The 25,425-nt window shown below is 35.2% G+C and overlaps 1 protein-coding gene across 1 annotated transcript in view; it reads right to left on the bottom strand.

Moving 5' to 3' along the window:
- The window catches only part of RPS6KA6 (ribosomal protein S6 kinase A6), a 180,888-nt gene that overhangs the window by 62,297 nt on the left and 93,166 nt on the right, over window positions 1-25,425 (bottom strand). The window contains exons 7-12 of the mRNA XM_052663075.1: window positions 20,764-20,870; window positions 20,477-20,514; window positions 5,860-6,002; window positions 2,813-2,883; window positions 2,489-2,577; window positions 1,598-1,656 (exon numbers count right to left, since the gene is read on the bottom strand). Of these exons, the coding sequence (XP_052519035.1) occupies window positions 1,598-1,656; window positions 2,489-2,577; window positions 2,813-2,883; window positions 5,860-6,002; window positions 20,477-20,514; window positions 20,764-20,870 (507 nt within the window). The remainder of the gene's footprint in view (window positions 1-1,597; window positions 1,657-2,488; window positions 2,578-2,812; window positions 2,884-5,859; window positions 6,003-20,476; window positions 20,515-20,763; window positions 20,871-25,425) is intronic.

Genomic DNA, 25,425 nt, shown 5'->3' with positions numbered 1-25,425 from the left:
ACCAAGAGGGTACGGGGAAAGGTATAATGAACTGGGAGATTGATATTGACAGGTATACACTATTATGTATAAATAGATAACTAATGAGGACCTTCTGTAAAGCAGAGGGAACTCTACTCAATGCTCTGTGGTGACCTATATGGGAAGGAAATCCAAAAAAGACGGGATGCATAGCTGATTCACTTTGCTGTACAACAGAAACACAACATTGTAAAAGAACTATACTCGAGTAAAAATTAATTTTAAAAGACACAAAAAATAATAATATCTGTTTTGCAAAAGACAATGTCACTATCTCAAAAGACATCTGCACCATCATGTTTATTGCAGTATTATTCACAATACCCAAGACATAGAAATAACCTGTGTCCATCAACAGAAGAATGAATTAAGAAGAAATGAGTCAGACAGAGTAAGACAAATACTGTAGATCTTACTCATATGTAGAACCTTAAAAAAACAAAACAAAACAGGTTGCTCTTGCCTTCTAAGACAGACTGCATTCTGCCTATGGAACGTTACTCTCTCTCAATAAACCTACTTTCACTTTATAGAAAAGTAATTTTCATTTATTCAAATACATAAACATTCTACTTTTTTGTTATTTAAGAACAATAAACAAACTTTATATATAAAAATAATGGAAATTAATTTCTAGCTTTTTCTAGTTAAGGAAAAAGGAAGAGTAGAGAAGCATTAGAAAAAAATGACAAGGAAATGCAAGAATACTGAAAGAAGAATGCACACAGATAAGACAAATGCAACGCAATTCCTATGTTCATTACAAGGCTTTTCAGGTTATTAATGCTAACAGCTTATGTTATGTTGCAGTTTTATAACTACTAAAATAAATCAAAATATTGGGCTACTGAAACTTGTTCTACAAGCCAGATGAAATGATAATTTGGTCAGTGAATACTGGTTCTCTGCCTCTGCCTTAGAAATCAAGAGACATGTTTTCTTTGAGGATAATTTTCACTATCAATGTTAGAAGTAAATAATCAAAAATGCTTACCTATGATGATTAATAGTACATAAAATACATAAAACTGTGTTGTAAACAACAATAAGAAAAAGTGAAAAGCTCACTAGTCTGGGAGTTGCAACTTAAAAAATTCAATAAATGACTTAGCAGAATTTCACTATGTTTTTGTTTTCATGCCCTCTCAAAATTTAGTGAAATAACTATACAAAGATTTTTACTTCTTAGCAAATTTAAATTGTTCTAATACATGACAAAGGATCGTTTGAAATTAAATAACATCTTTACAATTCATTTTTTCTATAAGAATCTGCCCTTTCATTCATCCCCTTTCTCCTTTTTCTTCTTCCCACCCATATTCTTCAACCTAGAATAGAAGAGAATATTAACCATACTTAACAGGTAAGACAAATGAGAAACAAAAATTTACTATATATCATCCACTCATCTGCTGGTTGAAGGATAACATGATATGCTATACTTGTAAATAAAAATCTCACACTAAATATGAAACAAATGGATTAAGTTTATCAGCAAAGTCCACATATTACGATTTACTCTTGAGTTTTTGCTCTTCTTAAAGTTATTCAGTACCACACTTTCTACTATACTTACATTCCAGTCAATATTTGTAAAAAAAAGATGTCTTTTGATTTCATCAACTCCTTCTGAACCTACAAAAATGGAAAGAATTCTTTTACCAGTTTGATTTTTAAAAATCTGGTTACTTGGTCTCCAGATTATTATCTGTAAAACAGGAATACACATATTTTATAGATTTCTTGCAGTAAAAAGTTTATGATTTCTTGTCTGATGTTTTATTAATTGGTCCTTTGAATTTAATATGATAAAAAATATCTGGTGTTCATGTTGAAGCACATAGGGTATCATGAAATACTGAAATGCCTTCTGAATCAAATAAAAATCATGTTTAACATAATGTTAAACTTTAGTTAAAAATAGAAAAATAATTTAAGTAGTTTTATTTTCTTCATAATTTAACTTATGACCTCCTATTTATATATCAAATTAAAATGCAATGAATAAAGTGACTTTGAAATTTCAATACATGTACATAAACAGCATAATAGAATCATATTTGGATCCAGAGAAAGACTACATGAAAGTAGCCAAATAATGAGCAGTTATGGAAACATAATATTTATCTTCATGAATAATAGAAGGAACAAAATAATTATCTTCAAATATATAAAAGGATTTTTCTATACAAGGGAGAATTCTGTGAATTATGTCAAAAGAGACACTCATATGATACACATAATGATATGATATATATTAAATATAAGTCTTGCATAACTAGACTACTTCATTTTTTAATCACAGATAGATTACTGGAATCTTTACATATATAAAATGTAAAAGTCTAGGTATAGATACATAGCAGCAGTAAATGAAGTTAAGCCAGAAAACAAAGTTATAATTATCTTCCCAATATAATTATACCTCCCAGTATTTTGTTATAAAAACTAAGAAAATAAACAATACCCAATCTATTTGCTGGATTCCTTTTGAATAGCATCCTTAGAAGACTTTGTGCTTCAGCACTAAGAAACTGAGGCATTCCAAGTTTTGCTCTGGAAAAGAAGATTTCAGAAAATTTCATTTAAATCTAGTCATACTTCTAAACAGAAAAATTCCCCCCAAAAATTAATGAATGCTTTCACAATGGCAAATAATATACCCTATAAGGTGAAAGGGAATGAGACAGTGTGAAAATGTTCTTTTGTGTCAAATGGAAACTATAACAAGCTTGTCAAAACTGAAAGCAAGACATTTTTTCCCCAAAGGAAAAAAAAAGCTTCCACTTACTTTAATATCATATTCATGGTCTCATTTCTGTCTTTACCTTGAAATGGCAGAGTACCAGTAAGCATTTCAAACTAAAACACATAAACACAAAATAAAACAAGTTTAGCACAACTTGGAATATACAATGAAATTCTTTAGGAAAAAAAAATTGAGATTTGTAAAATGTGATCATCAAATCATGCAGGATCTATATGATAGCAATCTAAAAGGACCAGAAAAGTAGGTCACTTAAGTAAATACACCTCTGGTACCCCACAATACATAGCCTAAATGAGAGATGACACAGAGCAAATGAAACCAACCATTATTTCAGTCCTAATTTGGCTAAATTTCCCAAACCAAAGCAATGTGGAAATAGACACAAGGTGTGCATGCTCAGTCGTGTTCAACTCTTTGCAAGCCCAGGGACTGGAACCCACCAGGCTTCTCTGTCCATAGGATTCTCTACGCAAGAATACTGGAGTGGGTTGCCATTTCCCCTCCAGGGGATCTTCCTGACCCAGGGATCAAACCCTTGTCTCCTGCAGCTCCTGCATTAGCAGGTGGAGTCTTTACCACTGAGCCATCTGGGAAGCCCTAAACATGAGGCATTATCTTTCAAAACAAAGATAAGCTTTTAAAGAAAACATTTAACAATGAAAGAAACGTAAAAATATTCACTGAGCCATTTCAATTTGTACATGGCATAATGAAAATATTTTCCCTAAAGAGAGTTAACTGCAATGCAGATAACTAGAACATTAAAGAATGGTATTTAAAAAAGTAATTCTATTAGAAAAAGAAAGATCTGAAAATGAAGCTCATTAAAGAGAAAAGTTTTTATATCCCTAATATTTAAATTTCAAGCTGAGATTCAATAATGGGTTTGGCCTCAGTCCTCTGTTGATACTGAACTTAAAACTGCTACTGCTAAGTCACTTCAGTCGTGTCCGACTCTGTGCGACCCCATAGACGGCAGCCCACCAGGCTCCCCCGTCCCTGGGATTCTACAAGCAAGAACACTGGAGTGGGCTGCCATTTCCTTCTCCGATGTATGAAAGTGAAAATTGAAAGTGAAGTCACTCAGTCGTGTCCGACTCTTGGCGACCCCATGGACTACAGCCTACCAGGCTCCTCCATCCATGGGATTTTCCAGGCAAGAGTACTGCAGTGGGGTGCCATTGCCTTCTCCGAACTTAAAACCTTAGTTATCTTATCCATTCAACTCTCCTCTTGACGACTGATGACTCAAATTGGTTCCAGTTTCAATCTCCTTCAATCCCCAGCTTTCCCTTCCAAGTCTACAGTAGTGTTTCTCAACTGAAGACTGAAGTGATAGGGGTAGGAGTCACAGAAAGGGAATGAAGAAGCAAAATATGGTGTATGGGAATCATCTCTCTCAAGTTCCAGTCCCCTGTCTCCAAACCTAAAGTAATGGTTCTGTCCCAGGAACTGGGGGATTAAGAGGTGGAAATGGAAAGAACAAAAAGAGAAAGAGAAGGACAGTATATTGGAATCACACCTTCCCCTCAAAAAAACTATATACTGGCTGGCAGAATATTTGCTTATTGTTTTTGTTTCTTTCTGCTTTGTTTTTTTAAGGTCTTCAGATGATTCTGATGCTCTCTCCACTGCCCTCTCCTAATTCATTACTATCAAGGGGTTAAATACGAACCCACAGTAACCTATGCAACATGTTAAAAATAAATTATTTCCTCACTTTCAAAATCAGCTATCCTTCCCAACTATCTTTTCTACTGAACTATCTTTCTTTCAATCCCCTAAAGTTTTAAAGGTATCTTTGTTTTTAACCCTTTCTCTCTGCTTTATCTGTGACATTTAATCTGCTACTAAGGTCAGTCATTTCTTCCTTTGAAATGGTTTGAAGATTTCCTTTTTTTATTTTGTAATCTTACAACTGTCTTGCAAGGAGAACTTCTTGGTCTTCCTACTTTTCGTTTCCTCCATTTGCAATCCATATACATAATGCCACCAAGGCTAGTATTAAAATACAATTTTTCTCTAACTACCATCCTGTTTAAGACTTTACAAAAGTTTACCACTCAGAAAATAGCATACAAATACTTATAGGCTTATAGCTTCATTTCCTCCACCTTCACCCTCATTCTCTACTACTACTCTAGTTAAACTACTTCTCCAGATCTTTCCTAATATTTTCACAATATCATCCTTGAGACACAGTTATCTGAATTTTATCCATCCTTCAGGGCTTAATTTAAGTTCTGTCTCCTCTGCTTTCCCTATATCAACTTGAATGAATTCTTGTTTGAACTCCTAAGGTACTTCCAGACAATTTACTTAGCTATTACGTTTGTTTCCCCAACCAGATGGCATGTCTTTTTAGTCGAAGGAAAATGTCAAATACTGTACTTCCAGACTGTTCCCAATCCATTGCCCTTACCAAATGTCAGGCTTATAATATGCACTTAATATACTGATAAATCATATTCATATAGTGATAATTAGGTAAAAATGGATTATCAAGTTTCTAAAGCAAACTGTATTGCATTCAATAGCTATTCATTTATCGCCCTACTTAACACTACAAACTCTATGATTAATCTTTTACCAAATTAATCAGTCTATATGCTCAATATACTAGATATTGTGGAAAAGTAGAACAAGTAGAAGACAGAATTGCTTTCCTTAAGAAGTTTATAATCTTTCTACAGACATGCTTGAAATAATCTGACAATAAGATAGTAAACAGTAAGGTGCTACATTCGGTGATACCTAATTAAAATATTATGTACTAATAAACACAGTATCCTGAAATTTAAAATCTAACAGCTTTTTTTTCTAATTTTTAAATTTGAATAACTTATAAAAGAATGCTGCCATTTACCTTTTAATCAAGCAACTTTAAAACAAATCAGAACACCAAAACCCTAATTCTTATTGTATGACAGCTAGTCAATCACAAATTCTTTAAAAACAATTATGAACTTTTAAAACTCTATTCTCAATAAACACATTCCAACACTCAGATTAAAATTCTAAACAATATTTAATTTATATTGACATAATTTTAAAAACATGTCACTTACCATAAGTACACCATATGACCACCAATCAGCACTCTGGGAATGACCTCTCCTATTTACTACTTCAGGAGCCATATACTCCACTGTACCACAAAATGAGTAGGCTTTCTTCTCTTGATCTACTGATTCCTTGCTGAGTCCAAAATCTATAACAATATTGCACAAAAATATATCTAAAGATTTTCAGAAACTAGAAATACCAAAAGAAACGAAACTATGAATTAAATGTATTCATGGATGGCCTACGATTACCAGTAAGAAAGCTCTTGTGAGACCAGTTGACGGAAAGAATGGAGAAAAGCTTGTATTTTACAATACTCTATCAGAGCATTTAAAATTGTGCAATTAAACCTCATTCTAAAAATACATGTTTTCATGTTTATATTAGAATATGATTCAACAACTTTGAAAAGACAACAATTAAGTCAACACTGTTATAGTAATTTGATTTTTAAAATAGACTAAGTCAAAAATAGATGCTAACTTGCAGATATTAGAAAAGCAAATTTTGCTTTGACATTGGAGAACTTCCATTTTTGCTTTTGGTCTTCAAAGAGCTAAAGTGAGTGAAGTCACTCAGTCGTGTCCGACTCTTTGTGACCCCGTGGACTGTAGCCTACCAAGCTCCTCTGTCCATGGGATTCTCCAGGCAAGAATACTGGAGTGGGTTGCCATTTCCTTCTCCAGGGGATCTTCCTGACCCAGGGATCGAACCCGGGTTTCCCGCATTGGAGGCGGATGCTTTAACCTCTGAGCCACCAGGGAAGCCCTCAAAGAGCTAAAGGTACATAAAAATCAATCTTATTTCCATATACTTACAATAAAAATAATAATAATAAAAGAAAATTTTTAAAAAATACACTAAAAAATGGAAGGGTGAAATTTTAAAAGTCCTATTTGTAATACCACCAAAAACTCACATTAAATCCCATAAAAGCATACAAAGTATGTATATGCAAGATCAGCATGATAAAAACTATAAACATCAATGAATCAGAGTAGATCTAAGTAAATGGAGAGAGATATTGGTCTCACATTAAATCCAATAGATAAAAACATACAAAGTATGTATATACAAGATCGGCATGATAAAAACTATAAACACCAATGAAAGGAATTGGAGTAGATTTAAGTAAATGGAGAGAGATATTGGTCACAGTTTGGAAGATTCAATGTTGTTAAAGATGTCAATTCTCCCAAAACTGATCTACAGAGTCAATGAAACATTAATAAAAATCTCAGCAAGATGTTTTTTGTAAAAATCAACAAGCTGAATTTAAAATTTATATAAAAAGACAAAGGAAACAGAAAAGCCAAAAAATGTGGAAAAAAAAAGGAAATTCAAGGAATCATACTACCTGACTTCAATACTTACTATAAAACTATAGTAATCAAGACAGTGTTGTACTGGAGAACTGACATACATACTTAGTTCTGCTACGATGCTTGTCTTAAAAATGCAAATTTGTTCCAATATAATTTATATCTTACTATTACCTTTCAGAGATTTGCACCACTCCACAAAGGTCCTTTGCTGTACTATTTTCTGACAAAACTAATATTTAACACTAGAATTTGCTTGGTGACTAACATGAGTTTAATTTTTCAGGTTGGTTTATGTGCAATTTTATCCACAAGAAACACTGGGTAAAACACTAGAAAACTGTACCTAGTTAAACCAAGCCAAGCAGAAATACATACACGAACATCAGCATATCACATGTGTTATGAGCTACTCCTGTATTAGAACTCCCAATTCCAGATAATCTACCTTCCACCTTTTTACAATAATGTACAATCTGCAATCTTTCCCATTTTACAAGCAAATTTCAAGATTTTTTTCAAAGTAGTATACCATATTTATTGCTGTTCAGTTGCTCAGTCATGTCATGTTGAGGATGCCATAGACTATAGCACTCCAGGCTTCCCTGTCCTTCACCATTTTCTGGAGCTTGCTCAAACTCATGTCCATCGAGTTGATGATGCTGACCAACCATCTTATCCTCTGTCATCCCATTCTCCTGCCTTCAATCTTTCCACATAAGGGTCTTTTCTAATGAGTCAGCTCTTCGCATCAAGTGGCCAAGTATTGGAGCTTCAGCTTCAGCATCAGTCTTTGCAATGAATATTCAGGGTTGATTTCTATTAGGATTGACTGGTTTGATTTCCTTGCAGTCCAAGGGCCTTTCAGGAGTCTTCTCCAACACCACAGTTCAAAAGCATCACTTTTTTGGCCCTCAACCTTCCTTAAGGTCCAGCTCTCCTATTCATACATGACTTCTGGAAAAATCAGAGCTTTGACCATACAGACCTTGGTCAGCAAAGAAATGTCTCTGCTTTTAAATACGGTGTCTAGATTTGTCATAGCTTTTCTTCCAAGGAGCAAGCGTCTTTTAATTTCATGGCTGCAGTCACCATCTGCAGTGATTTTGGAGCCTGAGAAAATAAAGTCTGTCACTGTTTCCATTGTTTCCCCATCTATCTTCTATGAACTGATAGGACCAGATGCCATGTTCTTCATTTCTTGAATGTTGAGTTTTAAGCCAGGATTTGCACTCTCCTCTTTGCACCTCAATCAAGAGGCTCTTTAGTTCTTCTTTGCTCTCTGCCATAAAGGGTGGTGTCATCTGCATATCTGAGGTTATTGATATTTCTCCCTGTAGTCTTGAATCCAGCTTGTGATTTATCCAGATAGACATTATGCATGATATACTCTGCATATAAGATAAATAAGCAGGGTGACAATATACAGCCTTGACGTACTCCTTTCCCAATTTGGAACCAGTCCATTGTTTCATGTCTGGTTCTAACTGCTACTTCTTGACCTGAATACAGATTTCTCAGGAGGCAAGCCAGGTGGCCTGGTATTCCCATCTCTTTCAGAATTTTCCACAGTTTGTGTGATCCACACAAAGGCTTTAGCATAGTCAATGAAGCAGAAGTAGATGTTTTCCTGGAATTCTCTTGCTTTTTCTATGATCCAACAGATGTTTGCAATTTGATCTCGGGTTCCTCTGCCTTTTCTAAATCCAGCTTGAACACCTGGAAGCTTTCAGTTCACATACTGTTGAAGCCAAAATCACTATAGATGGTGACTGCAACCATGAAATTAAAAGATACTTGCTCCTTGGAAGAAAACATATGACAATTCTAGATACCATATTAAAAAGCAGAGATATTACTTTGCTGACAAAGGTTCATCTAGTCAAAGCTATGGTTTTTTCAGGAGTCATGTATGCATGTGAGAGTTGACCATAAAAAAGCTGAGCACCAAAAAATTGATGCTTTTCAATGGAGGTGTTGGAGAGGACTCTTGAGAGTCCCTTGAACTGCACAGAGATTCAACCAGTCAATCCTAAAGAAAGCAACCCTGAATATTTATTGGAAGGACTGCCACTGAAGCTGAAACTCCAATAATATGGACACCTGATGCGAAGAACTGACTCACTGGAAGAGACCCTGATGCTGGGAAAGTTTGAAGGCAGGAAGAGAAGGGGATGACAGAGGATGAGATGGTTGCAAGGCATCACCGACTTAATGGACATGAATTTGAGCAAGCTCTGGGAGTTGGTAATGGACAGGGAAGCCTGGTAAACTGCAGTCCATGAAGTTGCAAAGAGCCAGACACAACTGAGCGACTGAATTGATAACAGAACTGGGTATATATTGCCAGCTGATTTCTGACAAAGGTGTAAAAGCAACTTCATGGGGGAAAAAATGGTCAGTCTTTTTAATAAATAGTGCTAGAATAACAGGGTATCAATATATAAAAGTCTGCTTAAAGGCAGAAACTGGAGAGGAACTAAAGAGACCCTTGAGAGTGTGAAAGGGAAGAGTGAGAAAGCTGACTTGAAATCCAACATTTGAAAAACTCAGATCATGGAACACAATCCTATCACTTTATGACAAAGAGAGGGGGGAAAAAGTGGAAACCATGACAGATTCTATTTGTTTGGGCTACAAAATTGCTGTGGACAGTGATTGCAGCCATGAAATTAAAAGATGCTTGCTCCTTGGAAGGAAAGCTTTGACAAACCTAGACAGCGTATTAAAAAGCAGAGACATCACTTTGCTGTCAAAAGTCTGTATATTCAAAGCTATGGTTTTTCCAGTGTCATGTACAGATGTGAGAGTTGGACCATAAAGAAGGCTGAATGCTGAAGAATTGATGCTTTTGAACTGTGGCGTTGGAGAAGACTCTTGAAAGTCCCCTGGACTGCAAAGAGACCAAACCAGTCAATCCTAAAGGAAATCAATCCTGAATATTCATTGGAAGGATTGGGTGTTGAAGCTCCAATACTTTGGCCACCTGTTGTGAAAAGCTGACTCATTGGAAAAGACCCTGATGAAAGACTGAAGACCAAAGGAGAAGCAGGAGGCAGAGAACAAGATGGTTAGATAACATCACAAACTCAATGGACACAAATTTGAGCGACCTCTGAGACACAGTGGAGGACAGAGGAGCCTGGTGAGTTGTAGTCCATGAGGTTGCAAAGAGTCAGACACAACTCAGTGACTGAAAACAACAACACAAAAATCCATCCTCTACCATAAATAAACATTACCTCAAAGTGAATCATAGAACTAAGTGTAAAACTTAAAACTGTAAAATTTTTAAAAAGAAATATAGAAGAAAATCTTTGTTATCTTTAGTTAGGCAAAGATTTCTTAGATACAATTGCAAAAGTATAATCCATAAAAGAAAAAAGCTGATAACTGGATTTTATCAAAGTCAAAACATGCTCTTCAAAATACACTGCTGAGAAAATTAAAAAGAAGCTACAGACTGGGAGAAAATATGTGAAAATCACATATTATACAAAGTACTTGTACTCAGGGTATATTTTTAAAATCTCAGAAGTCAATAATAAGAAGACAAATTGTCCAATTTTTTAATGGGCAAAAATTCTGAACAGATATTTCTACCAAGAAACACATGAAAGATGCTCAGTGTCACCATTTATTAAGGAAATGCAAATTAAAATCACAATGAGATATTACCATATGCCTTTTGGAGGAGGCAAAGTCAAAAATACTGACCATGTAATGGCAAGGATACAGAGTGGCAGAGCTCTCACACATCACTGATAGATATGCAAAATGATACAACTACTCTGGAAAACAGTTTGGCGGCTTCTCATTAAGTTAAACATACACTTCCCATATGACCAACTAATCCCACTACTTTGGTAATTACTGAATGGAAATAAAAATTTATGTTCACATAAAATCTGTACAAAAACATTTATAGTGGCTTTATTTGCCACTGTCTAAAACAGGAAACAACCCACATGCCCCTTAATTGGGAACTAGATAAGCGATCCATGGTACCATCATAAAATGGAATACAACTCAGCAATAAAAAAATTTATTGATACACACAACAATATATATGAATCTCAAATGTACTATACTAAGTAAATAAAGCAAGATTCAAAATATTTTATACTGTCTTCCTCTAATTATTTCATTTTGTGGAAAAGCCAAAACTACAGAGCCAGAAAGCAGATTTGTGGTTGTCAAGGGTAAAGGGAGAACTAATTTATAATGTTAAATTCTAGGAGGTGAGATAACTGTCTTCTATCTTGATGCTGGTGGTAGTTATAAGACTGTATTTTCTCAAAGCTTGCAGAACTGTACACAGAAACATAATTAAAAAAATAACCTTTTCTATTTTGAGACAACTGTAGGTTCACATGCAATTATATGAAATACTACAGAAATCCTATTTACCCTTAAGCCAGTTCCCCCCATGCTAATATCTTACAAAACTATGTTATGACATTACAACCACAATAATGACAATGATGCACTCAAGATATGAATTCCATTATCACAAGAATTTGAACAATATGCTTTAATCTATGTAAATTATATATTCTATAAATGAAAAAAGTTATAAACCCTATATTTTTATTGTAAAATGAAAAAAATAATACTTAATTTTAAGGCCCCTTGAAAATGATTTTCTAACCATACTCAATATTTTCATTTAAAAATTACATATTCTTATATAATAATTGAGTACATTATGATTTTCACTGTAATTTTTAAAAATCTTTTTATTGTACTACCAGGTTCTTTTTCTACATTTTAAGGCTCTTAAACTCTAAAATTCCTTTTCAAAATTAAATGTAATAAAACCCAGTCTCTAAGGTCAGTTCAGCTGAATATAACAACATAGTTTATGGAAAAGAACATTGGCTTATTTGGCCATTCCAGAGAGAGGGAAGAGGGGAAAAAAACTATCTCTGTTACTTTTCAGAGATTTACATCACTCTGTAAAGGTCCTTTGCAGTACTACTTCTGACAAAACCGGCATGTAACACCAGAATTTGCTTGGTAATCAACTGACAAAATTTTTTATACTAAAGGTTAGCTACGAGATTGAATAAGACATATGTTAATCAGCGGTTTTTCCAAACCACTAATTTGAAAAGAAAATGAAGAAATCAGCTATATAAAGGGTTCAGGGTGGGGCTATGTTTGAGGAGGGAGTATATCTGTTTCTTTACATGACTCTTTTAAAGACTTTAAATTTCAAAGTGAAAGTGAAGTCACTCAGTCATGCTCCACTCTTTGCGACCCCATGATATGTAGCCTGCCAGGATTCTCCATCCACGGGATTTTCCAGGCAAGAATACTGGAGAGGTTATCATTTCCTTTTCCAGGGGATCTTCCCAACCCAGGGATGGATCCTGTGTCTCCGGCATTGCAGGCAGACTCTTCACCATCTAAGCCACCTTCAAAAGCATGCCCAAAATACAGTATGAGTATCTGCTGCTGCTGCTTAGTTGCTTCAGTCGTGTCCCACTCTGTGCGACCCCATAGACGGCAGCCCACCAGGCTCCCCCATCCCTGGGATTCGCCAGGCAAGAATACTGGAGTGGGTTGCCATTTCCTTCTCCAATGCATGAAAGTGAAAAGTGAAAGTGAAGTCACTCAGTTGTGTCCAACTCTTAGCGACCCCATGGACTGCAGTCTACCAGGCTCCTCCATCCATTGGATTTTCCAGGCAACAGAACTGGGGTGGGGTGCCATTGCCTTACCCGTATGAGAATCTACTATATGTAAACTATTACAGATGAATGCATTTGCAGGGCAGGAATAGAGATGCAGATGGAGGACTGGTGAAAACAGCAAGGGAAGGAGAGGGTGGGATGAGCATTAACATATAAATACTTCCATGTGTAAAATAGAAAGCTACTGGGAAGCTGCTGTATAGCACAGGGAGTTGAGCTCAATGCTTTGTGATGACCTAAATTCTGAAAGATGACACTGTGAAAGTGCTACACTCAATATGTCAGCAAATTTGGAAAACTCAGCAGTGGCCACAGGACTAGAAAAGGTCAGTTTTCACTCCAATCCCAAAGAAAGGCAATGCCAAAAACTGCTCAAGCTACGGCACAATTGCACTCATCTCACATGCTAGTAAAGTAATGCTCAAAATTCTCCAAGCCAGGCTTCAGCAATACGTGAACCATGAACTTCCAGATGTTCAAGCTGGTTTTAGAAAAGGCAGAGGAACCAGAGATCAAATTGCCAACATCCCCTGGATCATCAAAAAACCAAGAGTTCTAGAAAAACATCTATTTCTGCTTTATTGACAATGCCAAAGCCTTTGACTGTGTGGATCACAATAAACTGTGGAAAATTCTGAAAGATATGGGCATTCCAGACCACCTGACCTGCCTCTTGAGAAACCTATATGCAGGTCAGGAAACAATAGTTAGAACTGGACATGAAACAACAGACTGGTTCCAAATAGGAAAAGGAGGACGTCAAGGCTGTATATTGTCACCCTGCTTATTTAACTTATATGCAGAATACATCATGAGAAACGCTGGGCTGCAAGAAGCACAAGCTGGAATCAAGATTGCCGGGAGAAATTTCAATAATCTCAGATATGCAGATGAAACCACCCTTATGGCAGAAAATGAAGAGGAACTAAAAAGCCTCTTGATGAAAGTGAAGGAGGAGAGTGGAAAAGTTGGCTTAAAGCTCAACATTCAGAAAACGAAGATCATGGCATCCGGTCCCATTACTTCATGGGAAATAGATGGGGAAACAGTGGAAACAGTGCCAGACTTTATTTTTGGGGGCTCCAAAATCACTGCAGATGCTGATTGCAGCCATGAAATTAAAAGACTCTTACTCCTTGGAAGAAAAGTTATGACCAACCTAGATAGCATATTCAAAAGCAGAGAGATTACTTTGCCAACAAAGGTCTGTCTGGTCAAGGCTATGGCTTTTCCAGTGGTCATGTATGGATGTGAGAGTTGGAGTGTGAAGAAAGCTGAGTGCCGAAGAATTGATGCTTCTGAACTGTGGTGTTGGAGAAGACTCTTGAGAGTCGCTTGGACTGCAAGGAGATCCAACCAGTCCATTCTGAAGGAGATCAGCCCTGGGATTTCTTTGGAAGGAATGATGCTAAAGCTAAAACTCTAGTACTTTGGCCACCTCATGCAACGAGTTGACTCATTGGAAAAGACTCTGATGCTGGGAGGGATTGGGGGCAGGAGGAGAAGGGGACGACAGAGGATGAGATGGCTGGATGGCATCACTGACTCGATGGACATGAGTCTGAGTGAACTCCGGGAGTTGGTGATGGGCAGGGAGGCCTGGCGTGCTGTGATTCATGGGGTCGCAAAGAGTCGGACACGACTCAGCGACTGAACTGAACTGAACAGAAAAGGGTGGGATGGGAGTTTAAAGAGGGAGAGGATATATGTATACATATAGCTGTTGCACTTGGCTGTACAGCAGAAACACAAATGTAATGCAATTATACTCCGAATAAAAAATAATAAATGAAAAATGTAATTTCAATGACTAATTTTCAGATAGCCATAAAAATTACTTAAAACTTTTTGTAATGTATACATTTTTCCTTAAATATTCAGCTCAAGTACTGTGTGATTTAATTTTTGACACTGTATATTTTTTCTTCTCCTTTCTTTACAGAAATTACTTCTGAATTTTGTCTCTCAGAAGTGATTCTGGTGACTCCAGATTACCTTTCCTACCCAGATTTGTGATACTGTAACACCCATCCTTGTCCAAATCCCTGACCCATCCATGGCACCTTCTCCTCACACTAGATTCTCAGTCTGCCCCTTCATGTATTTTCATTTCCAAGACTAAGGGTTCTTAATCGAGCTCATGTCTTAGAGTTATTAGTTCCTTTGCCTAAAAAGAGACCAGACCACTTTACCTGCCTCCTGAGATATCTGTATGCAAGTCAAGAAGCAACAGTTAGAATGGGACATGGAATAAAGGATTGGTTCCAAATTGGGAAAGGAGTACATCAAGGCTGTATTATACTGTCACTCTATTTATTTAACTTATATGCAGAGTACATCATGCAAAATGCCAGGCTGGATGAAGCACAAGCTGGAATCAAGATTACAGGGAGAAATATCAATAATCTCAGAAATGCAGATGACATCACCCCTATGGCAAAAAGCAAAGAGAACTAAAAAGCCTCTTGATGAAAGTGGAAGAGGAGAGTGAAAAAGCTGGCTTAAAATTCAACGTTCAAAAAATGAAGATCATGGCATCCAGTTCCATCACTTCATGGCAAAAATTGAGAAAAAATGGAAACAGCGACAGACTTTATTTTGGGGGATTCCAAAATCACTGCAGATGGTGACTGCTGCCATGAAATTAAAAGATGCTTGCTCCTTGGAAGAAAAGCTATGACCAACCTAAATAGCCTATTAAAAGGCAGAGAGAGATATTACTTTGCCAACAAAGGTCCCTTTAGTGAAAGCTATAGTTTTTCCAGTAGTCATATATGGATGTGACAGTTGGACCATAAGGAAAGCTGAATACTGAAGAATTGATGCTTTTGAACTTTGGTGTTAGAGAAGACTCTTGAGAGTCCTTTGGACTGCAAGGAGATTCAACCAGTCCATCCTAAAGGAAATCAGTCCTGAATATTCATTGGAAGGGCTGATGCTGAAGCTGAAGCTCCAATCCTTTGGCCACCTGATGCAAATAACTGACTCACTGGAAAAGACCCTGATGCTGGGAAAGATTGAGGGCAGGAAAAAAAGGGGACAACAGGATGAGATGGTTGGATGGCATCACCAACTCGATGGACATGAGTCTGAGCAAGCTCTTGGAGTTGGTAATGGACAGGGAAGCCTGGCATGCTGACAAAGAGTCGGACACAACTGAGCGACTAAACTGAACTGAATTGAAAAAGAGAACTTGAATGGCTCACTGAAAGTACTATATATGACTCAGGACTTTTACCAGACTGCCCAAAGCATGCAAACCTGAAAAAGAAAAGCTGAAATCAGGAAGAGACAGCTGTGGAATGTTTCTGTCTGCAGACAACATGACTTATGTTTCATCTATAAATTCCACAGGTTGCTGATAAAAATGAGTAACACAGTTCACCAAATAAAAGACCAGACTAGTGAAAGCAGAGATAAGGGATGACTTACTCTTCCAGATCAGATTTTAAACTGTATTATAAGCAGTTGTATTTAAAACCTGAGTGTCTAAAAAGCTATTAAAGTTGCTTGGGGCTGGTGCATGGGGATGACCCACAGAGATGTTATGGGGAGGGAGGTGGGAGGGGGGTTCATGTTTGGGAACACATGTAAGAATTAAAGATTTTAAAATTAAAAAAATAAAAAACTAAAAAAAAAAGTTTTAAAAAGAAAACATAGCAACCACAGACAGTTCAAATCAACTCTGTTCAATTTATAATTTTTAATAGGAAGTAATGAGTAACCTTTTTTCTAAACCAGGCAAGTCATGTAATATAGTTTGTTTTTACAAAAACTAGTAGATGGTATTCCAGCAAAAAAAAAAAAAAAAAAGAAAGGCTAAGACATAAAAACAATATAAATAATATATTAGGAAGTATACATATATTTCGGGAACATTCACTGTCATTCTACTGATCTTCACTATACAAACATAATTCCAGTATGAGGTTAATCAGGCTCAAAGCACAGTCATATAAAGGAACTTTTCTGTAGTCTGCTGCTATTCCAGAGTAATCTGTTAAAAAGTCGATTCCTCTTTGGATGATTTTTAAAGTGAACAGGTAAAGAAAAAAAAAGTATCTTCTAAAAAAAAGATAATCTTCTAATATTATTCTCGGGAAACTTAGAATGCTGAGGAAGACCATAACTAGAAAAGACATTCCTAAATCACTTGGGATCACTGGTATCAAAGACAAATAGCAAATAGCACTTTTGATGACAGTATTCAAAACAGAAGGAAGGGGAGGGAAGGAAGGAGGAAACAGGCACAGCACATAAGAAAGGAAGAAAAAAGAGAAAGAAAGGAAGAATAAAAAGAAAAGGGAAAGAAAAAACTGAAATGTCTTAAAATACATGCTTGCTATGAGGTATCTTTAACCAACCACACTGGATTATGGAAAGGTTAAACTCCAAATTAGGTTATAATCATTAAACTGTAAATTAGCTAGTATTTATCCTTGTGCACTTTCTTTAAAGAAATATTGGTGTCACTTTAAAGGAATATAGACTGAATTATTTAAAAATATACATAAATTACAGTTTCTTTCCATTATAAGCCTTGAGTCCCTTGCTTATAAATTAACATTGATTCTAAACATTTTTTACTCATAAGCCAATTTAAGCCCAAAAGATATAACAGCAAAGTTCATAATATAAGACTAAATATAAATTGAGTTGATATCATTATTCACCCAATTAACCTTAATGTAGAAGAGAGATAAAGGTAGAATTTATTCTACTCTTTCCCCACTTTCCTTCCTCACCTGAGACACTACAAGCATAATTTATTAAGAAAAATGAAAAGAATTAAACATAATTAGCTTTGAATTAAAGATTGTTATAAAATTAAAAAATATATATTTTGTATAAAATTTCAAAACTCTGCTGTTCTCTCTTCATATTTTTCTTCCTTGTTCTCTTGTGTGTGCATGCTAAGTCACTTCAGTCATGTCTGACTCTTTGCAACCCTATGGATTGTAGCCTGCCAGGCTACTTGCTCTGTCCATGGGATTCTCCAGGCAAGAATACTGGAGTGTATTGCATGCCCTCCTCCAGAGGATGTTCCTGACCCAAGGATCAAACCCACTCTGAATCTGTTTAAATCTGCTTTGATTGTCTCATGTATGAGAAAGATACCCAGGCTGTGAGTCAATAAGATTTACTACTTTACTTGAACTTTGTCACATTTACTTGAGCTTTTAAGTTAACAACTTCATACTTTACTTTTACACTGAAGTGGTATACTTAAGAATTTAAAGCAAAATTCTGAAAGAGATGAGAATACCAGACCACCTGACCTGCCTCTTGAGAAACCTATATGCAGGTCAGGAAGCAACAGTTCGAACTGGACATGGAACAACAGACTGGTTCCAAATAGGAAAAGGAGCATGGTGAGGCTGTATATTGTCACCCTGCTTATTTAACTTATATGCAGAGTACATCATGAGAAACGCTGGGCTGCAAGAAGCACAAGCTGGAATCAAGATTGCTGGGAGAAATATGAATAACCTCAGATATGCAGATGAAACCACCCTTATGGCAGAAAGTGAAGAGGAACTAAAAAGCCTCTTGATGAAAGTGAAGGAGAGTGAAAAAGTTGGCTTAAAGCTTAATATTCAGAAAACTAAGATCATGGCATTTGGTCCCATCACTTCATGGGAAATAGATGGGGAAACAGTGGAAACAGTGTCAGACTTTACTTTTTGGGCTCCAAAATCACTGCAGATGGTGATTGCAGCCATGAAATTAAAAGATGCTTACTCCGTGGAAGGAAAGTTATGACGAACCGAGATAGCATATTCAAAAGCAAAGACATTACTTTGCTGACTAAGGTCCGTCTAGTCAAGGCTATGGCTTTTCCAATGGTCATGTATGGATGTGAGAGTTGGACTGTGAAGAAAGCAGGGTGCCGAAGAATTGATGCTTTTGAACTGTGGTGTTGGAGAAGACTCTTGAGCGTCCCTTGGACTGCAAGGAGATCCAACCAGTCCATTCTAAAGGAGATCAGCCGTGGGTGTTTTTTGGAAGGAATGATGCTGAAGCTGAAACTGCAGTACTTTGACCACTTAATGTGAAGAGTTGACTCATTGGAAAAGACTCTGATGCTGGGAGGGATTGGGGGCAGGCAGAGAAGGGGACGACAGAGGATGAGATGGCTGAATGGCATCACCGCCTCGATGGACGTGAGTTTGAGTGAACTCCGGGAGGTGGTGATGGACAGGGAGGCCTGGCGTGGTGCGATTCATGGGGTCGCAAAGAGTCGGACACGACTCAGCGACTGAACTGAACTGAACCTTTAAAGTGTACTGGTCCAAACTTGTTTGTAAAGACCATATCTTCATTTTATCTCTTTTTTAACATTCTGATAATTAAATACAGAATTTACTACCTATTTAAAACATAAGTAACCTTTTGAGATTGGCTCACTCAGAATAATGCCCAGTCCAAGTTGCTGCATATACTGCTGGGTAGTATTCTACTATATAGATGTACCCATCCATTCACTCTTTGAAGGATGTCTTGGACATTTCTAGCCTTGGGCCATTTCAAATACAGCTGCTATGAAAATTCATGTATAGATTTTTTAATATAAATTTATTTTCATTGGAGGTTAATTACTTTACAATATTGTATTGGTTTTGCCATACATTTATATTAAAAAAAAGAAAACACGTATAGATTTTTTGTGTGCATGTAAGTTTTTATTCTTCTAGGATAAATGTCCAGGTATGTGACTACTGTACAGTTCTATTTGTATCATATTCTGAAAGTAACAAACTGGGAAATGTAGAGCAGATAAATGGTTGTTAAGAGTTAAAGAAGGGGGTAAGAATGTGATTATAAATGGACAGATATGGTTGTAGATCAGTTCTGCTTATTGATAATGATGATGGTATTCAAATCTACATATATGGATATAATGTCATGGAGACAAACAAAAAAAATGAATACATGCAAAAACCGGTGAAATCCAAGTAAAGTATATAGTCTAGTTAGTTCTACTGTACCTATCAATTTCCTGAGTTTGACAACACAGTAGTAATTTTATAAAATGTCATCATATGGGAAGCTGGGTAATGGCACTATTTTTGCAACTTATTGTCAGTCTATAATTATTTGAAAGTAAAAGATTTTAATGGTATAATAAGGAGACTTTATGCCTAAGAGTCCTGAGAGAATTAGCAGAGTGTGTTATATACTGTAAACACTCAGCATTCAAAATAAAGTAAAAAATAAAACGTGTTTTTACCAAAAAAAAAAAAGAATAAAATGAACCTCTGATTATGAAACACCTGGTTTAAAAGTTTATAATTCACTATATTTCAAATGTGGTAGCTACTTATGATAAATCTTTCAGTCTAGACTGAAACAAAAATGATGTGCTTTCACCTAGAAAACCAAATGTCATTTCTTAATGAGGACAATGACACTATTGTATAATTTTTTGTATTACAATTAAAGCATATTTAGGGTTATCTACCCTTTAAATGAACTTTAGTTCACTAAAGAAATGAATAAAATGCAAATTAAATCAAGAGGAAAAACAGGCTTAGACAAATATACATATTAATAAAAACAGAAAACAGGCTTAGGATAGAATAAGAAAATTTGCATACCTGTTAACTTGATATGTCCTATTTCATCAAGCAAAATGCTGTAAATCAAAATTCATATTCAATAACACAGGATAAAATATTCACATAAAATTTGATGTACCAGAAAATTTTGAAATGACTAATTTAAAATCAATGGGTATCTGATGAAGATTACTTTTTAAAGTATGTTTCATATAATTGTATAATTCATGTATATTTTCATAGAATCTTTAAAATAATAGACTTAATGAAGAAAAAAGTAGTAGAAATACTGGGAACAGGTATACATAAAAAGAATACAACTTTACTTTTCTGGCTTCAGGTCTCTATATACAATTCCTAATCGATGTAGATGATCCAAAGCAAGGGCTAGTTCTGCAAGGTAGAATTTCACATCTTCCTCTGTAAACAGAACCTAGAATAAAATAATAATTTACCATTTAATCTTTTTTTCAATGTTGCAATTATTTAAATTTTGTTCTTTTAAAAACAGGAAACAGACAAATCTAGGCAAACAGGAAAATAAAACAAGTATACAGATGAAATTAACTTCTTTAAGAATCCTTCTCTCACTATTAATCATTTTAATGTGGATCTTCCTAAAATATATTATACAGTTTGTATATCTATTTACACTGAATGTACCGCACAGATTTACCTTTTAAAAAATGATTTATTATCATAATTTAATTATTAATTTTAGTATACTAATATATAGGGATATTCTCAGGATCTTTACAATATATTGGTTATTTTGTTTTAGTACTGGAATTCCACTATTTCTACTATTTTCTCTTTCATTTTCTACTATCACTTCTCAGTGATAATTTTGCTTTTATCAGGTCTACTAACCTAAAGCTTCTATTACTAATATAAGCTGTCAATTAGTAACTCTTACATTAAACACAATTCTAAATCCAATCCCTGACCTAAGGGGTAGCTCCAGGACTCTTCTGCCAGCAAAATATACGGGTCTGCTACTGCTGCTGCTAAGTCACTTCAGTTGTGTCTGACTCTGTGCGATCCCACAGACAGCAGCCCACTAGGCTCCCCTGTCCCTGGGATTCTCTAGGCAAGAACACTGGAGTGGGTTGCCAATATGGGTCTAAAGGCACTGAATTCCTAAATCTTTTGTGCCTGGGAATAGAGTTACTATGATAAAGTGAAAAGTGCACTGGACTTAGAATTAGCAGTATAAGGTCTGACATGTCACTTAGCCCTCTGGGCTTAAGTTTCTAAACCTGTAAAATAAGGATAATAGTATCTGCTACATCTATTTAACAAGATTGTTTTAAGAGTCAGCTTAGTTTATGTGGGGAAAAAAAGCTTTGTAAATTATAAAATTCTATGTGTTCAACGATGAGGTGGTATTATTATAGGTCTACATCTATATTCATAAGTAAGTGTTATTTAAACACAAAATTGAGCACTATACAACCATTAGATGTAATTGTTAAGATTTAGCAAGGTCTTCTAATTGGCAAAACAAATAACTTGTCTAGAAATTTTTTATTTTCATTAAAGAAATATATAGATTATTAAGAAAGTTCAAAATTTGAATGACATATCATAAAATCTTGAAACTGGCTTTTCCACTCAGAAACATGGCCACTGAATTATATTATGCCAATTAAGGTTACTAGTAAAATTGCTGAGAATGAGCAATTTAAGACAAATTTTGATACTCCACTCACTTTTTAAAATAATCTGCAGATAAACAAAGACTTTCATTATCTAAGTTTCAGGAGAATTCATTTGACTATTATAATGGTAAAAGTACAAGAACATTTTCACAAGATATTTTATTAAGAAGAAAAACAGATGTTACCTATTTCACCTTTGAATAAGGCTAATCAAAGTGTTCACTGCAATTTAACACATAAGAAAACCCTAAACAAAAATCTTTGAAACTCTAAAAGAAGAAACAGTCTATAGTTTAGTTTGTTGTTGTTGTTTTAGTCATAAATTGTTTGGGATGCTTTGTGACCCTATGGACCGTAGCCCACCTGGCTCCTCTGTCCATGGGACTTCCCCGGCAAGAATCTGGAGTGGGTTGCCATTTCCCTCTCCAGGGACCCTGTGTCTCCTGCACTGGCAGGCAGATTCTTTACCACTGCACCACTAAGAAAGCCCAGTTTATAGCTTATGGCAATTATATGTTTTTCTAGGCAGGTTAGTTTTTAATTCTGAGTGTCCTTATGTAAGGTGGTGATAACACTGACCTCATAAGGTTGTTTGGAAGATAATGAATGAAAAGTGACTAGCACATAATAGTAAGTTTCTTTATGTCCCTCATGAGGTTTTCCTCAAAGACAATTTCATAACAAGATAATATACTCGCCAGTTTATAGTTTAAACTTTTCATTCATTATGTTATTACAATCTTCCAAACAATCTTACGAGGTTTGTATTATCACCACCTTATGTATGGACACTCAGAGTGATAAACTAACCTGCCCAGAAAAACACAGTAAGAATGCTCAGGATTTGAACTCAGAAATAACTGTCCCTAAGAACTCCCTGTTCCCCAGAATCCACTTTTGCCATATGCTATGTTAAAACTTTTATAAGTTTCAGGTTCACTACCACTAATGTTTTCCTAGTCACTAATTACCCTGAGTCTTCCCCCAAATAAAAATCATGTAAAACCCCAGCACCCTGAGTTAAGAAATGCTAGTATTTTCGTTTGCTCTTCAAGATATTCATGTATATGAGTATGTACATTTCAATATATTTGAGATCACACTATATATATACTAGTTAGTGGACTCCTTTTCTCCCACTTAATATCACAGGGATTCTTTAAATATCTTTAAAACTTATTTATAAAGAGTTTTCAATAGCTATACAATATTAACATACTAATTTACTATAGTCTACCTAATGTTTATTTAGGTTATTTCAATTTTTCACCGTTATAAATAAATCAGCAATATGCATATATATTTCTGATACTTATGGTTACTTCCCCAAAATGGATTTTATGAGAAATAAAAAAGCAAATACTATACAGTCAAGGAGAATAAACAGTCCAAGATTCTTGACATACATAACAAAATTATTTGTCAAAGGGTTATAATAATTTACACTTCCATCAGCAGCTTATGAAAGCACGTGTCTTACCATAGTCATGGCAGCACTGAAAATTACCCTTTTAAAAAATATTTTCTAAACTGACAAACAAAGATGGTATCCACTGTCTTAAAATTTTATTCTTAGGCTATATATTTTTCCATATCTAATGACCTTTCTAGATTTTTAGTGAACTATCAGTAATGTTTTTGCCTATTTCCCATTATCTGTTGTTTTTTTTTCAATTGGTAAAAATTCTTTAAATAATAAAAATGTTAGTTCATCATATTACATGTAGATATTTTCCCAACTTTGTGCTGGTTTTTGATGTTTAGTAATTCTTAATTTTATGTACACAAATTTAAATATAATTTCTGTATGATTTTACTTCATCACTTTCATGATCAATATGACCTCCATTTAATAATCAACTACATGTGCTGTGCTGTGCTTAGTTGCTCAGCCATGTCCGACTCTTTGTGACCCCATGGATTGTAACCCACCAGGCTCCTCTGTCCATGGGGATTCTCCAGGCATGAATACAAGAGTGGGCTGCCATGTATTCCTCAATCAACTACATATTCAGCTGCATTTTCTTTCAGGATGAATTTTTCTCCAGATTTACCTCTTCAATGTAAGTAAGATTTATCCTTGTAAGTGGTAGTGATAATTTAAAATGTTTTTTTTTTCTTTCTGAAATATCTAACCAATTTCTCATATACTGTTTACTGAACAATCATTCTCTTTGCCATTACCTTGTGATTCTTCTTCTACTACAATATATGATAAATCACATATACCAGAATTTTCCTAGAATATGCAGTATGTTTCTAATCTTGTGTTGATACTATGATGGTTTGCTTATAGTAGCAGCTTAATAAAGTTTTAAACAAGTGATTGAGCAAGGAGAGGGTGTTCTTTATTTTCAAAACATCTTAGTTCTTTTCATTTACTTTTCCAAGCACACTGATAAAATCATACAATTTCATACAAGAATTCCTGTTGGGACTTTGTTTGAAATCTTGTTAGGTCTACAAGTTAATTCTGGAAGAACTAGCAGCTTTATAAGTATCAGTCATTCATCCCATTATATTTTCTTGACATTAGCAAAACATGGTATGGCCTAAGAGTGAGGGGTGTGTGTGTGTGTGTGTGTGTGTGTGTGTGCGTGTGCACATGTGTGTGTGTTTGTGAGGAAAGAAATTTGGGGAGGTGTCATTCCCATATATACATATATATATATCACAAAATAAAATTCTTTTTGACATTAGCCAGTTTATTTTTTATTTTTTAATATAAAATTATTTGTTTTAATTGGAGGTTACTTACACATACAAAAATGTATTTTTAAAAGTGTCTTTCTAAGACTTAAAGAGTAAGTAAGTTCTCATTTTTGGTGATATGATATAGCAGCTTTTTTGTACAGATACATGAAGTAAAACCAATAAAAAAACTTATTAACAAGCTGTCTATAGAAGTAACCATTAAATCATTTCTTAGAAGCCTGCTTAATGATTATACTAATTTATTGTCTTTGGGAAATGAATTTTAAATGCTTGTTATTACCTAATATTCCAGACTTAGGAATCAAAACTTACTAACTGCATTTCTGTGCTAGTATGAGTTTAGATAGTCTCACATTGAGAATAGAGGTCTGAAGGGTTTAAAAGAAAATCAGAAACAACTACAAGTAAGAATGTCTCAATTATTATTGTCACTTCTACAGTCTAACATAAGAAATCATGAATATCTGTTATACTGTTGAGAGAGTAATTTCCTAGGCAGGTTGATAAGAAGTCTAGGGGTCCCTAAGGAGAGAGGGGTCTGGAATTCTCAAGGAGGAAGAAAGGACAAACTTTTTTCCCCTCTCCATTCCTTAAGATTATATAACAATAATG

This window comes from Budorcas taxicolor, chromosome X (assembly GCF_023091745.1).
Source record: "Budorcas taxicolor isolate Tak-1 chromosome X, Takin1.1, whole genome shotgun sequence".
Taxonomy (NCBI): Eukaryota; Metazoa; Chordata; class Mammalia; order Artiodactyla; family Bovidae; genus Budorcas; species Budorcas taxicolor.
Note: the sequence above shows the minus strand (reverse complement) of the source record. Positions and strands in the feature narration are given on the sequence as shown.